Genomic DNA, 16,505 nt, shown 5'->3' with positions numbered 1-16,505 from the left:
CGTCTTAAGATGACTGCACTAATAACTAAGTCGTTCTCGATAAGAGTGTCTGCTAAATGACTCAAAAGTACATGTTTGAGTCACTGGCTCGCGAAGGGGAGACCGGGGATTGTAACATATCTAGTCATTTTTATCTATTATTTAGTGATCGTTTGTAGAGTGACTATTTGCCTTCAACATTGCATTGTTTTACCATTTTAAAAAGGCTGAAGAATCCATATGTTCTTCTGAAATATTAAAGATTTTTACTGCATTGGACCTTAAGGCATTCATTCCTACTGTCTCCGGTACTGTCTCCGGTACTGTCTCCGGTACTGTCTCCGGTACTGTCTCCGGTACTGGCTCCGGTACTGTCTCCGGTACTGGCTCCGGTACTTTATTGACTAGTAAGTCTTTTTTAAACCTCCCGCTTTGGGCTGGATGTGTCACTATGTGTTTTTCATACATGCAGAATCTATGAGCAGAATTACTGTACCTCAATTAGCTACGAACTCCCTAGTTTGAAAGCGACTGTTTTCTGGAACCTGCGCGGCAACATTTACCCTACATTTACCCCCCCCCCCACGTGGGCCAGCCCCCCTAGCAATTCAAGTTTCAGCCCCTCGCCATATGATTGACAGCTAGCAAGAAGCACACTCAGTAGAGCAAGAGAGAGCGATGAAGTGGTGCTCATATTTGGTAAAAGGTCTTTTATGTACTCTGCGCCATCGTCTTGGAACACCTTACAAAATAATTTTAAACTGGAAGAACTTGTCCCGATTGGTGTTTTTAAATCTCTGATGAAGGATTTTGAGGCTGATTCCCTGACCTGTCAATGTTTTTAATTTGCTGTTTTTGATATTGTTATACTCTTGTGAATTCATGAATGTTTTTTTACTAGATTACTTGTAGTTTTTTATGTTGTCTGTCTGTAATTTTTTGTAATGACTTGGTGCTGCCTATCTTGGCCAGGACGCTCTTGAAAAAGAGATTTTAAATCTCAATGAGCCCTTCCTGGTTAAATAAAAAAAAATATCTACACATTCTGTGTGTGACGTAGAACACAATTTTCCAGGACCACTTTTGGCTCGTTGGCGCTACTTTCAGAACTACTGGCTAAAAAGTATACAAAAGTACCGGAGAATCACTAACCCAGAAATACTCTTATTATGGTGACGACCTGACAAAATTACATTCATGGTCTTGAATTGGACTCGCATTGTTCTGGTCTTGACTCGGACTCGGTTTAGGTGGTCTTGAACACAACACTGCCATGCAGTAAATAGTTCCAAACCTCTCTGCCAATAACAGATAGTTTTCAGTTTACCTCTCCCCACTGCAGTAAGGTACTTAATTGTTACCCGGAAATGATTTGATACTGATATAAAAACAGCTGCATTGGGCCTTAAACTAACAGAAATATACTTCACTATACTTCCTTACATGTTTTTGAAAATGCGAAGACAGAGTAAGCTAAAGCCCATGCTTCCTCCCCCCCCAGTCTGTTTCTGTTCCTCCAGCTCCTCTCCTCCTACCCCCAGTCTGTTTCTGTTCCTCCAGCTCCTCTCCTCCTCCCCCCAGTCTGTTTCTGTTCCTCCAGCTCCTCTCCTCCTCCTACCCCCAGTCTGTTTCTGATCCTCCAGCTCCTCTCCTCCTCCCCCCAGTCTGTTTCTGTTCCTCCAGCTCCTCTCCTCCTCCCCCCCAGTCTGTTTCTGATCCTCCAGCTCCTCTCCTCCTCCCCCCAGTCTGTTTCTGTTCCTCCAGCTCCTCTCCTCCTCCCCCCAGTCTGTTTCTGATCCTCCAGCTCCTCTCCTCCCCCCCAGTCTGTTTCTGATCCTCCAGCTCCTCTCCTCCTCCCCCCCCAGTCTGTTTCTGATCCTCCAGCTCCTCTCCTCCTCCCCCCAGTCTGTTTCTGATCCTCCAGCTCCTCTCCTCCTCCCCCCAGTCTGTTTCTGATCCTCCAGCTCCTCTCCTCCCCCCCCAGTCTGTTTCTGATCCTCCAGCTCCTCTCCTCCTCCCCCCAGTCTGTTTCTGATCCTCCAGCTCCTCTCCTCCCCCCCCAGTCTGTTTCTGATCCTCCAGCTCATCTCCTCCTCCCCCCAGTCTGTTTCTGATCCTCCAGCTCCTCTCCTCCTCCCCCCAGTCTGTTTCTGATCCTCCAGCTCCTCTCCTCCTCCCCCCAGTCTGTTTCTGTTCCTCCAGCTCCTCTCCTCCTCCCCCCAGTCTGTTTCTGATCCTCCAGCTCCTCTCCTCCTCCCCCCAGCCTGTTTCTGATCCTCCAGCTCCTCACCCCCAGTATGTTTCTGTTCCTCCAGCTCCTCTATCCTCTCCTCGTACTCTGCCAGCTCGTCCCGGTGGCGCCGGGTGATGTCGGCCATCTTCTGTCTCTGTGCGTCCTGCAGCGCTGCTAACTCATGCTGGTGTTCATCTACCTCACGGCCCATCTCCTCACGCAGCTCCTACAATCAAATAGAATGTTCCACAGACATTCTCTTAGTCCAAGCAGGGTTTTTAACAATCATTTAAATGTTATTCACAAAACCCTTTTTACATAAACAAAAAGGTTCTATAGCAAGGCTCTCCAACCCTGTTCCTGGAGAGCTACCCTCCTGTAGGTTTTAACTCCAACCCTGTTCCTGGAGAGCTACCCTCCTGTAGGTTTTAACTCCAACCCTGTTCCTGGAGAGCTAACCTCCTGTAGGTTTTAACTCCAACCCTGTTCCTGGAGAGCTACCCTCCTGTAGGTTTTAACTCCAACCCTGTTCCTGGAGAGCTACCCTCCTGTAGGTTTTAACTCCAACCCTGTTCCTGGAGAGCTACCCTCCTGTAGGTTTTAACTCCAACCCTGTTCCTGGAGAGCTACCCTCCTGTAGGTTTTAACTCCAACCCTGTTCCTGGAGAGCTAACCTCCTGTAGGTTTTAACTCCAACCCTGTTCCTGGAGACCTACCCTCCTGTAGGTTTTAACTCCAACCCTGTTCCTGGAGAGCTACCCTCCTGTAGGTTTTAACTCCAACCCTGTTCCTGGAGAGCTACCCTCCTGTAGGTTTTAACTCCAACCCTGTTCCTGGAGACCTACCCTCCTGTAGGTTTTAACTCCAACCCTGTTCCTGGAGAGCTACCCTCCTGTAGGTTTTAACTCCAACCCTGTTCCTGGAGAGCTAACCTCCTGTAGGTTTTAACTCCAACCCTGTTCCTGGAGAGCTACCCTCCTGTAGGTTTTAACTCCAACCCTGTTCCTGGAGAGCTACCCTCCTGTAGGTTTTAACTCCAACCCTGTTCCTGGAGAGCTACCCTCCTGTAGGTTTTAACTCCAACCCTGTTCCTGGAGAGCTACCCTCCTGTAGGTTTTAACTCCAACCCTGTTCCTGGAGAGCTACCCTCCTGTAGGTTTTAACTCCAACCCTGTTCCTGGAGACCTACCCTCCTGTAGGTTTTAACTCCAACCCTGTTCCTGGAGAGCTACCCTCCTGTAGGTTTTAACTCCAACCCTGTTCCTGGAGAGCTACCCTCCTGTAGGTTTTAACTCCAACCCTGTTCCTGGAGAGCTACCCTCCTGTAGGTTTTAACTCCAACCCTAATCTAGCACCACTGATTCTAATAATTAGCTGGTTGATAAATGAATCAGGTTAGTGACACCTGGGGTTGGCGTGAAAACGTACAGGAGGGTAGCTCTCCAGGAACAGGGTTGAAGAGCCCTGCTTGACAGTAACCCGGTCCTAGACTCCCAAAGAGAAAGCACACCTTGATGATCCTCTGAAGCTTCAGGACCTCTCCCTGGTCACCGTTTCCTGCTCCTGGGGGTATGGATGCCTGAAACATATAAATATCAGAATTAAACTTTAATATGGGTTTTACGTGTATGTATTGCAAGGCTTTTCGTTGGAATTTGACATGAACCTTTAGAAATCCTTACAGTAAAACAGTAATAGATCAAATGTGTTATATTCTATGTAATGAACGGTGTTGCAACGAAACCTACCTGAGACACGCTTCTCCAGTGGGAGACCTCAGCCTCCAGCCTCATCAACTCTGCAGACAGACGGTTAATCTCCTGCTGAGACCAGATGACGTCACTGAAGTCCATCTCGTCGCTGCTGCCATGGAAACCCTGGTGGAGGGCGGCCCCCGGGGGGCGGGACATGTAAGAGGAAGAGGTAGTGGTGGTGGTGGAGGCGGTGGTGGTGACCGGAAGTACAGCTGGGTCGGAGGTAACCGATTGAGCAGAGTGCTGCAGCTTCCGGACCTCTTCCTGTAGTCCACTCTGAAGGGCTTTCAGGTGGCTGATCTCCACCTGGACAGGTAACATCATGACATGACACGATGACACAGTTAAGAAGTAGCGTAGACACATCCAGTATCTTGCAGGGTGCATGACACAAGAAGTAATGTCCTGAAAGACGGGGCAGCAGGTGGCTTAGTGGTTAAGAGCGTTGTGCCAGTAACCGAAAGGTCGCTGGTTCTAATCCCCGAGCCGACTAGGTGAAAAATCTGTCGATGTGCCCTTGAGCAAGGCACTTAACCCTAATTGCTCATGTAAGTCGCTCTGGATAAGAGCGTCTGCTAAATGACTAAAAAAAAAATATATATATATATATATTTTTAAAAAAGACAAATGGATACCAGCACACTGTGGAATGCTCCCTCAGAAGACCGTGGCTATTTTACATTTACATTTTAAGTCATTTGGCAGACGCTCTTATCCAGAGCGACTTACAGGAGCAATTAGGGTTAAGTGCCTTGCTCAAGGGCACACCGGCAGATTTTTCACCTAGTCGGCTCGGGGATTAGAACCAGCGACCTTTCGGTTACTGCCACTGAGCTCTTAACCCCTAAGCTACCTGCCGCCCTATCTATCCTTATTTCAAGATGATGACGTTTCAATTTCATAGTGTATCATATAGTTCCATGTATCAGCCCCGTACATCTTTCTGTTGCATCAGGGTCCTGTACTCAGCAGACTGACGTTTAATCTGGATCTCTGAGGCCTCCAGCTTCTCCTCCAGCTCTGCATGGATCCTCTTTAAACGCTCGTGCTGAAACAAGAGGAAAGGTAGCGTTAAAGTCCTCCCTCCAGTCTCCTTTTCACATCATTTAATAACCTGATTTACTTAACAAACGGGCACATCTCAATAGGTGGTCCAGGTGTAACATGACATGGGGGGGGGGGGGGGGGGGGGGTTCCTCTTTTGTTCTTCAAGCAAGGGGGGAGGCCGTTGACATCACAAATTACCATCAGACTCTGAATGCCCTACTCCTTGACGTTTGCAAAAAATATATTTGTTTTACCCTTAAAACACTCATACTGCAACACAGAGAGAACACAGCTTAAAACACTCATACTGCAACACAGAGAAAGCAGAGATGTAAAGGCTTGTACTGCAACACAGAGAAAGCAGAGATTTAAAGGCTTGTACTGCAACAAGGAGAAAGCAGAGATTTAAAGGCTTGTACTGCAACACGGAGAAAGCAGAGATTTAAAGGCTTGTACTGCAACACAGAGAAAGCACAGATTTAAATGCTTGTACTGCAACACAGAGAAAGCACAGATTTAAAGGCTTGTACTGCAACACAGAGAAAGCAGAGATTTAAAGGCTTGTACTGCAACACAGAGAAAGCAGAGATTTAAAGGCTTGTACTGCAACACAGAGAAAGCACATATTTAAATGCTTGTACTGCAACACAGAGAAAGCACAGATTTAAAGGCTTGTACTGCAACACGGAGAAAGCAGAGATTTAAAGGCTTGTACTGCAACACGGAGAAAGCAGAGATTGAAATGCTTGTACTGCAACACGGAGAGAAACAGGAGTGAGGACAAACACAATTATCAGAATCAGATGAACAATGAACACACAGGGAATCTGTTAGAAATCTATACTTTTAGGACTGGTTTCACAGACACAGATTCAATCTAGTCCTGGACATAAAAGCAGAACTCAAAGGAGAATCTGAATTAAAATAGCCGTTTAGTCCATGACTAGGCTTAGTCTGAGTCCGGGAAACCGGCCCTATGATGGTGAGAACCCTCGTACCTCAGCCTCCACTTGCTCCAGTTTAGAACTGGACGCCAGCAGCTCAGTGGAAGCATCTGAAAGAAAAGTATGAAATACTGTGTAATAACAAGTAGAATACCATTCACAGCCATGCACCCTCCATATACCCATGTGCCACATGTAAAAAATAAACCAATCTAGTTTTACTTCAACACTCTTTATTTCTACAGGGTGTGCCCTGTCCTATAATACAGGGTTGCCGTTAGCCGGTAATTGTATCTACTGTCGTATAATACAGGGTTGCCGTTAGCCGGTAATTGTATCTACTGTCGTATAATACAGGGTTGCCGTTAGCCGGTAATTGTATCTACGGTCCTATAATACAGGGTTGCCGTTAGCCGGTAATTGTATCTACTGTCCTATAATACAGGGTTGCCGTTAGCCGGTAATTGTACATACTGTCGTATAATACAGGGTTGCCGTTAGCCGGTAATTGTACCTACTGTCCTATAATACAGGGTTGCCGTTAGCCGGTAATTGTATCTACTGTCGTATAATACAGGGTTGCCGTTAGCCGGTAATTGTATCTACTGTCGTATAATACAGGGTTGCCGTTACCCGGTAATTGTATCTACTGTCGTATAATACAGGGTTGCCGTTAGCCGGTAATTGTACCTACTGTCGTATAATACAGGGTTGAAGTTAGCCGGTAATTGTACCTACTGTCGTATAATACAGGGTTGCCGTTAGCCGGTAATTGTACCTACTGTCGTATAATACAGGGTTGCTGTTAGCCGGTAATTGTACCTACTGTCCTATAATACAGGGTTGCCGTTAGCCGGTAATTGTACCTACTGTCCTATAATACAGGGTTGCTGTTAGCCGGTAATTGTATCTACTGTCGTATAATACAGGGTTGCCGTTAGCCGGTAATTGTACCTACTGTCGTATAATACAGGGTTGCCGTTAGCCGGTAATTGTACCTACTGTCCTATAATACAGGGTTGCCGTTAGCCGGTAATTGTACCTACTGTCCTATAATACAGGGTTGCTGTTAGCCGGTAATTGTATCTACTGTCCTATAATACAGGGTTGCCGTTAGCCGGTAATTGTACCTACTGTCGTATAATACAGGGTTGCCGTTAGCCGGTAATTGTACCTACTGTCCTATAATACAGGGTTGCCGTTAGCCGGTAATTATACCTACTGTCCTATAATACAGGGTTGCCGTTAGCCGGTAATTGTACCTACTGTCCTATAATACAGGGTTGCTGTTAGCCGGCAATTGCCGGCTTTTGGCCTATAAAAAAAAATGAAAAGCTGATAAATAAAATAGTTGCTGGCAAAATTGTCCGGGAGAAAAAAAACAATCCCATTGCAAATATATCAGCCGATGTAAATACATTTCACAGTCATGCTTATCAGTCTATAGGTTAATTAGCTAATCATTTTGGAGTGTTGTTTAGGGTCATGGCACCCCTTACAGGACTCCAATTTCTTCCAAATACCCTAGGCAACACACTCCCCTGTTCCCACTCCCCTGTTCCCACTCCCCTGTTCCCACTCCCCTGTTATCACTCCCCTGTTCCCACTCCCCTGTTCCCACTCCCCTGTTATCACTCCCCTGTTATCACTCCCCTGTTATCACTCCCCTGTTCCCACTCCCCTGTTATCACTCCCCTGTTCCCACTCCCCTGTTCCCACTCCCCTGTTCCCACTCCCCTGTTCCCACTCCCCTGTTCCCACTCCCCTGTTCCCACTCCCCTGTTCCCACTCCCCACTCCCCTGTTCCCACTCCCCTGTTCCCACTCCCCTGTTCCCACTCCCCTGTTCCCACTCCCCTGTTCCCACTCCCCTGTTCCCACTCCCCTGTTCCCCCTCCCCTGTTCCCACTCCCCTGTTCCCACTCCCCTCCCTTCTTCACCCCTTTTAATCCCCATATAAGCTGCATGCTCCTTCCCTACTTACCAAGGCCCGGTTTCCCGATAGCGATGGAACTTAACGAGTGTTTTTAACGATGCATCTTTCCTACAACGGCCGAAGATGTAACACGCTTTATTACCAAACACCACGCACGCAGAGAGAACGGTTGCTAAGTGCGTAGTTGGAGCAAGTGTCGATACTGATAGGCTCGAAAGAAAGGGAGCGCTGCTCTCGGAGCAGCTTTCTCCATTCAAATCGTTCCTTAACGTTATAATTATTTACCAATACTGAGGACGGATCAGCTCCTAGAGAGATATTACCACCTACCGATGCAAATATTGAGGCGGCTTATTCTAATGCCTTACGCCCAAATAAAATTCATAAAAATCCCTGATTTGGCACATCATTACGCACACGTTAGGCTACACATCATGAAATATATTGAGACAAATTACAGACAGTAGCCTACAAGTAGCAAAATAGAACTCCATTGATTGAACATGAAATGTATTTCAATATGATTTAAAATAGGCCTATAGCCTACTGTTGATATTTTAACGCAGTCATCTCGGTTTTCTCCCCACTGTATGAAGCATCATTTCATACAGTGGGGAGAACAGGTATTTGATACACTGCCGATTTTGCAGGATTTCCTACTTACAAAGCATGTAGAGGTCCGTAATTTTTTATCATAGGTAGTGTGTTACTAATGGTTTTCTTTGAGACTGTGGTCCCAGCTCTCTTCAGGACTTTGGCCAAGTCCTGCCGTGTAGTTCTGGGCTGATCCCTCACCTTCCTCATGATCATTGATGCCCCACGAGGTGAGATCTTGCATGGAGCCCCAGACCGAGGGTGATTGACCGTCATCTTGAACTTCTTCCATTTTCTAATAATTGCGCCAACAGTTGTTGCCTTCTCACCAAGCTGCTTGCCTATTGTCCTGTAGCCCATCCCAGCCTTGTGCAGGTCTACAATTTTATCCCTGATGTCCTTACACAGCTCTCTGGTCTTGGCCATTGTGGAGAGGTTGGAGTCTGTTTGATTGAGTGTGTGGACAGGTGTCTTTTATACAGGTAACGAGTTCAAACAGGTGCAGTTAATACAGGTATTGAGTGGAGAACAGGAGGGCTTCTTAAAGAAAAACGAACAGGTCTGTGAGAGCCGGAATTCTTACTGGTTGGTAGGTGATCAAATACTTATGTCATGCAATAAAATGCAAATGAATTACTTAAAAATCATACAATGTGATTTTCTGGATTTTTGTTTTAGATTCCGTCTCTCACAGTTGAAGTGTACCTATGACAAAAATTACAGACCTCTACATGCTTTGTAAGTAGGAAAACCTGCAAAATCGGCAGTGTATCAAATACTTGTTCTCCCCACTGTATGTCGCTTGTTTGTAACAATTGCAAAGACATTGGCAACTTTGTATTTGTAGTCAACTTTTTTTTCTGAAGTTATCAGCGTAACGAAGAGACGGGATAAACCATGTGATTCAATGTTTAGGGGAGATCTGTGTATAAAGTGATGCGGAGGGCAAAAAAGCATCTAACAACGCTCTTAGCTTCTACGCGTGGTCTGAGGCAGGCGTTGGATTTCAAGCTTTTTCAAGTGCAACATTTTACATTTTTAACCTTTATTTAACTAGGCAAGTCAGTTAATAACAAATTGTTATTTACAATGACGGCCTACCCCCCCGGGCCAATCCCGGACGACGCTGGGCCAATTGCGCGCCGCCCTGTGGGACTCCCAATCACGGCCGGTTTCGAATACAGCCTGGAATCGAACCGGGGGGGGGGGTCTGTAGGTTCTAACGATTAACTTAGTCTTAAAAATGCTTTTAGGGAAACCGGGACCATTTCAGTTCATGCTTTGTGATGGGGCGGCCCTATCCTTCCTCCTCCGACTGCGCGTGATAGGATGATGCAAGTGCGCTCTGTTATGATCCCGTTTGCAGAATGTACAGTGGGGGAAAAAAGTATTTAGTCAGCCACCAATTGTGCAAGTTCTCCCACTTAAAAAGATGAGAGAGGCCTGTAATTTTCATCATAGGTACACGTCAACTATGACAGACAAATTGAGGAAAAAAAATCCAGAAAATCACATTGTAGGATTTTTTATGAATTTATTTGCAAATTATGGTGGAAAATAAGTATTTGGTCACCTACAAACAAGCAAGATTTCTGGCTCTCACAGACCTGTAACTTCTTCTTCAAGAGGCTCCTCTGTCCTCCACTCGTTACCTGTATTAATGGCACCTGTTTGAACTTGTTATCAGTATAAAAGACACCTGTCCACAACCTCAAACAGTCACACTCCAAACTCCACTATGGCCAAGACCAAAGAGCTGTCAAAGGACACCAGAAACAAAATTGTAGACCTGCACCAGGCTGGGAAGACTGAATCTGTAATAGGTAAGCAGCTTGGTTTGAAAAAATCAACTGTGGGAGCAATTATTAGGAAATGGAAGACATACAAGACCACTGATAATCTCCCTCGATCTGGGGCTCCACGCAAGATCTCACCCCGTGGGGTCAAAATGATCACAAGAACGGTGAGCAAAAATCCCAGAACCACATGGTGGGACCTGGTGAATGACCTGCAGAGAGCTGGGACCAAAGTAACAAAGCCTACCATCAGTAACACACTACGCCGCCAGGGACTCAAATCCTGCAGTGCCAGACGTGTCCCCCTGCTTCAGCCAGTACATGTCCAGGCCCGTCTGAAGTTTGCTAGAGTGCATTTGGATGATCCAGAAGAGGATTGGGAGAATGTCATATGGTCAGATGAAACCAAAATAGAACTTTTTGGTAAAAACTCAACTCGTCATGTTTGGAGGACAAAGAATGCTGAGTTGCATCCAAAGAACACCATACCTACTGTGAAGCATGGGGGTGGAAACATCATGCTTTGGGGCTGTTTTTCTGCAAAGGGACCAGGACGACTGATCCGTGTAAAGGAAATAATTAATGGGGCCATGTATCGTGAGATTTTGAGTGAAAACCTCCTTCCATCAGCAAGAGCATTGAAGATGAAACGTGGCTGGGTCTTTCAGCATGACAATGATCCCAAACACACCGCCCGGGCAACGAAGGATTGGCTTCGTAAGAAGCATTTCAAGGTCCTGGAGTGGCCTAGCCAGTCTCCAGATCTCAATCCCATAGAAAATCTTTGGAGGGAGTTGAAAGTCCGTGTTGCCCAGCGACAGCCCCAAAACATCACTACTCTAGAGGAGATCTGCATGGAGGAATGGGCCAAAATACCAGCAACAGTGTGTGAAAACCTTGTGAAGACTTACAGAAAACATTTGACCTGTGTCATTGCCAACAAAGGGTATATAACAAAGTATTGAGAAACTTTTGTTATTGACCAAATACTTATTTTCCACCATAATTTGCAAATAAATTCATTAAATATCCTACAATGTGATTTTCTGGATTTTTTTTCCTCAATTTGTCTGTCATAGTTGACGTGTACCTATGATGAAAATTACAGGCCTCTCTCATCTTTTTAAGTGGGAGAACTTGCACAATTGGTGGCTGACTAAATACTTTTTTCCCCCACTGTAAGTCCTAAATAATTTCTAGTTGTTGCTCTACGTTATATATATATATATCCATGCCCTCAGTTGGTAATGATGCTAAATACTCTGGCAGAAAGTTGTTTCTCCTGGCAGTCTCCTACGTGTGTAGTTACAGTATATTAAACCCATATTATCCCCATAGTTACATGGCACTAGTTCGTCAAGTCTGCACCTTTATGCGACGTGTTCCTAATGTTTCCCTTTTGTATCTCCCTTGTAGACCACCTCATCCTAACCTCATCCTAACCTCATCCTTCCTGGCTTCCTACAGGCCTTACAAGCCACAACTCCTAACCTCATCCTAACCTCCATCAAAAACCCTCCCCCATGTGCTCTGTTCGTTCCAGTGTTCAACTGTGTGTGTAATAACTCCCCCTAAACCTGGATCCTGCTCCATCTCCTCATTTGCATTCTGACCATGGTGGCAGTAACAGTCCTGAACCTAGCTTACAGTCCATGGTGGCAGTAACAGTCCTGAACCTAGCTTACAGTCCATGGTGGCAGTAACAGTCCTGAACCTAGCTTACAGTCCATGGTGGCAGTAACAGTCCTGAACCTAGCTTACAGTCCATGGTGGCAGTAACAGTCCTGAACCTAGCTTACAGTCCATGGTGGCAGTAACAGTCCTGAACCTAACTTACAGTCCATGGTGGCAGTAACAGTCCTGAACCTAGCTTACAGTCCATGGTGGCATCAACAGTCCTGAACCTAGCTTACAGTCCATGGTGGCATCAACAGTCCTGAACCTAGATTAAACTCCCATTAGACAGCTCTGCAAGCGATATAATGTCAAAATGTGTTAATTACTCACCAGATATGCATCTTCGCTTAGCAACTATCTTCATTTACTGCCGTTACGGCCGGAAACACTGATATAATATTGATTTCTGTGCCTTTCAAATAGGCTACTGTCATTCCGAGGGAATCTGATATTGTCTGGAAGGAGATGAGGTATTTCATTTATCCGGCAGCTATGAGGCTCTACCAGGGTTGTCAACTACATGTGACACATATAAAGAGATCTGCTTAAAAGTAATTCACATGACAAAACAACATTCTAAGGCAAACAAAAAAAAAACATTCTAAGGCAAACAAACAAGCCTTCACCAGCACTCTCTACACGATCCCACAAACAAAAATAGACTTTCTAACTAATCTCAGTCCAATTAGCCTAAGTTCTCAATAGTTACGTAATATACTTATTTAATTTAAAAATCTACTGTAGGCTGTGCATTGATTTCAGAACTGAAACAGCCCTCCCTGAGCTACTGACATCAGTCATGCCTAATCTTGCTTTGCGTACAGTATGTGTCTGTTGGAATGTAGTGATCAAAGTTCTCTGTGGTTCCTGTCTGTCTGTCTGTCACAAGTTTATCACTCAAACCTTGTTTACTTATGGCAGCAGCACTCTTTCTTGACAACATAAGTGGACTAATGAAAGCGCCCACACACTAAAGTATGGAGACAGAAATCTCTTGAAAAAACGGCTGTCCTTTAGTAGTGGTTTCTTTGCAGCAATTCGACCATGAAGGACTGATTCACAGTCCTTTGCCAAAGGACTGATTCACAGTCCTTTGCCAAGAGTGTGCAAAGCTGTCATCAAGGCAAAGGCTGGCTATTTGAAGAATCTCAAATATAAAATATACTTTGATTTGTTTAACACTTTTTTGGTTACTACATGATTCCATGTGTGTTATTTCATAGTTTTGATGTCTTCCCTATTATTCTACAACGTTTGTGCCAGACATAGCGTTTTCCTTGATGGCCCAAAAGCTCAATTTTAGTTTCATCTGACCAGAGTACCTTCTTCCATATGTTTGGGGAGTCTCCCACATGGCTTTTGGCGAACACCAAACGTATTTGCTTATTTTTTTCTGTAAGCAATGGCTTTTTTCTGGCCACTCTTCCGTAAAGCCCAGCTCTGTGGAGTGTATGGCTTAAAGTGGTCCTATGGACAGATACTCCAATCTCCGCTGTGGAGCTTTGCAGCTCCTTCAGGGTTATCTTTGGTCTCTTTGTTGCCTCTGATTAATGCCCTCCTTGCCTGGTCTATGAGTTTTAGTGGGCAGCCCTCTCTTGGCAAGTTTGTTGTGGTGCTATATTCTTTAAAAATGTTAATAATGGATTTAATGGTGCTCCGTGGGATGTTCAAAGTTACTGATATTCTTTTACAACCCAACCATGATCTGTACTTCTCCACAACTTTGTCCCTGACCTGTTTGGAGAGATCCTTGGTCTTCATGGTGCCGCTTGCTTGGTGGTGCCCCTTGCTTAGTGGTGTTGCAGACTCTGGGGCCTTTCAGAACATGTGTATATACACTCAGATCGTGTGGCACTTAGATTGCACACAGGTGGACTTTATTTAACTAATTATGTGACTTCTGAAGGTAATTGGTTGCACCAGATCTTATTTAGGGGCTTCATAGCAAAGGGGGTGAATACATATGCACGCACCACTTTCCTGTTATTTATTTTTTTGAAATAAGTTATTTTTTTCATTTCACTTCACCAATTTGGACTATTTTGTGTATGTCCATTACATGAAATCCAAATAAAAATCACATAGCCTGTCTTCTCTTGAGAGCCAGGTCTGCCTACAGCGGCCTTTCTCAATAGCACGGCTATGCTCACTGAGTCTGTACATAGTCAAAGCTTTCCTTAAGTTTGTGTCAGTCACAGTGGTCAGGTATTCTGCCACTGTGTACTCTCTGTTTAGGGCCAAATAGCATTCTAGTTTGCTCTGTTTTTTTGTTAATTCTTTCCAATGTGTCAAGTAATTCTCTTTTAGTTTTTTCATGATTTGGTTGGGTCTAATTGTGTTGTTGTTGTTGTCCTGGGGCTCTGTGGGGTCTGTTTGTGTTTGTGAACAGAGCCCCAGGACCAGCTTACTTACGGGACTCTTCTCCAAGTTCACCTCTCTGTAGGTGATGGATATTTTTGCAGAATTCTGCATGCAGAGTCTCAATTTGGTGTTTGTCCCATTTTGTGAATTCTTGGTTGGTGAGCGGGCCCCAGACCTCACAACCATAAAGGGCAATGGGTTCTATAACTGATTCAAGTCTTTTTAGCCAGATCCTAATTGGTATGTCGAATGTTATGTTCCTTTTGATGGCATAGAAGGCCCTTCTTGCCTTGTCTCTCAGATCGTTCACAGCTTTGTGGAAGTTACCTGTGGCGCTGATGTTTAGGCCGAGGTATGTATAGTTTTTTGTGTGCTCTAGGGCAACGGTGTCTAGATGGAATTTGTATTTGTGGTTCTCTCTCTCTCTCTCTCATATATATATATAAGAAATCAAATACTATTCGCATGTTAAAATGTAGGCCTCTACCGAGATGCATTTTCTCCATGGTTTATGTTTTGGTTGGTGCTGATATGTATGCTCATATTGCAATCTTGGAATCTGATCACAGCTCAAATAGAAAGCTCTCTTGATTAGGCATACTGTAGTCCGGTTATAGAATAACCAACAAGCAACATGGCATGTAGCGCAGTGCTTCTCAAACCTCTCCTCTCCCAGAGGTTTCACAATTGTGTAGTAGCCCTGAACTAGTTCGGCTGATTCACCAAGTCAAGGGCTTGAGGATTAGTTGACGAGTTGAATCAGGTCTGCTAACTCTGGAATAGATTAAACACATGGAACAGCTGGGGGTCCCCGAGGAGAGGTTTGAGAACCACTGATGTAGAGAACTGAAACCGCTTCTAGCTATTACTTTCCTGCTGACTTGAGTGCCCTGCTGGCTGTTACTGGGGGTACCTACCGTAGGTAGCTTCTGCCATACGATTTCACTCACCTCCGACTTCTTCAACTCCTTCCAGAAGCATATCTTTGGTGAAGGTGGATATTTGTCCGGTGAATGAGGAGAGGCTTCCTCCGACCTGGCCGAGAGACTGGCCCAGGCCGGAGCCCAATCCACCCAGCCACGATGACATCTTCGAGAATAACTAGCTAGCTAGTTAGCTAAACAATAACAAACAGGCCGAACACTGGCTAGCTGAAGTTAGGCTAGCTAGCTGGTAAGGTGGCGATCGACTTTGACCCTACCCTCATACAATTCAGCTCTCTTGTCAAAACTCATAGAAACGTTCTTTGTGAATTCTTGTACTTTTTTTTTTTTAAACTAGCTTTTGTCACCTTTGTGAAGTTGTCAATTTGGTAGAGTGAAACTGGTTGGCAAGCTAGCTACTGTAGTTGGCTGGATAGCTAGTATGCTAACCTCGGCTTGCTAGCAGGACATGTCACTCACTGCAGTCAGACTAGTCCGGTGGATTTACGAACCTAAACAAGCTCGATACTGGATGATCCGCATAACATTAACGAGAAAGATTATCTGGTCTGTTATATCAGTCGTCTTTATCGTGTATGTATTTACCGGTTCAGACAACGCACTAAGTCTGCCATCTCAGCTTGGTGCTGTGCTGTCACCAGAGAGAGCTTGACGTGGACAGCCCAGCCGCAACACGGAATCATGGGATGTTGGAGGGACACAACACTAGGAGCGCATTCAAGACAGCAATGCTTTCCACACTGTTATTAAATGCTGTCATGGAAATTATAATGCGCTTTTCTCCATAATGTAGATTTCATACATAGATTCCAGTCAAAAGTAAACGCCCACAATATGTTCCTATGATATTTTTTTGCAAGTTCATATGACCTTTTTGTAAGGCAATGATCAAATCAAATCAAATGTTCAAATATAATCAAATCAAACTATGTATAGATAATAAACAGCGAGTAACAGCAGCAGGGGGGTTAATGCAAATAGTCCGGGTAGCCATTTGATTAACTGTTCAGCAGTCTTATGGCTTGGCGGTAGAAGCTGTTAATTGAAATGCATTCCAGGTGACTACCTCATGAAGCTGGTTGAGAGAATGCCAAGAGTGTGCAAAGCTGTCATCAAGGCAAAGGCTGGCTATTTTAAGAATCTCAAATATAAAATATACTTTGATTTGTTGAACACTTTTTTGGTTACTACATGATTCCATATGTGTTATTTCATAGTTTTGATGTCTTCACTATTATTCT

At 44.8% G+C, this 16,505-nt stretch overlaps 1 protein-coding gene across 1 annotated transcript in view; it reads right to left on the bottom strand.

Annotated features, from left to right (window-relative positions):
* The window catches only part of trip11 (thyroid hormone receptor interactor 11), a 61,230-nt gene extending 45,313 nt beyond the window's left edge, over positions 1-15,917 (bottom strand). Inside the window, exons 1-6 of the mRNA XM_084144517.1 lie at positions 15,271-15,917; positions 6,012-6,067; positions 4,904-5,014; positions 3,961-4,272; positions 3,723-3,791; positions 2,270-2,438 (exon numbers count right to left, since the gene is read on the bottom strand). Coding sequence (XP_084000643.1) covers positions 2,270-2,438; positions 3,723-3,791; positions 3,961-4,272; positions 4,904-5,014; positions 6,012-6,067; positions 15,271-15,409 — 856 coding nt within the window. The 5' untranslated portion in view covers positions 15,410-15,917. The remainder of the gene's footprint in view (positions 1-2,269; positions 2,439-3,722; positions 3,792-3,960; positions 4,273-4,903; positions 5,015-6,011; positions 6,068-15,270) is intronic.
* Positions 15,918-16,505: the final 588 nt, after the last annotated feature.

This window comes from Coregonus lavaretus, assembly GCF_964263955.1.
Source record: "Coregonus lavaretus genome assembly, chromosome: 27".
In the NCBI taxonomy this organism is placed as follows: Eukaryota; Metazoa; Chordata; class Actinopteri; order Salmoniformes; family Salmonidae; genus Coregonus; species Coregonus lavaretus.
This window is presented reverse-complemented; position numbering and strand designations above follow the sequence as displayed.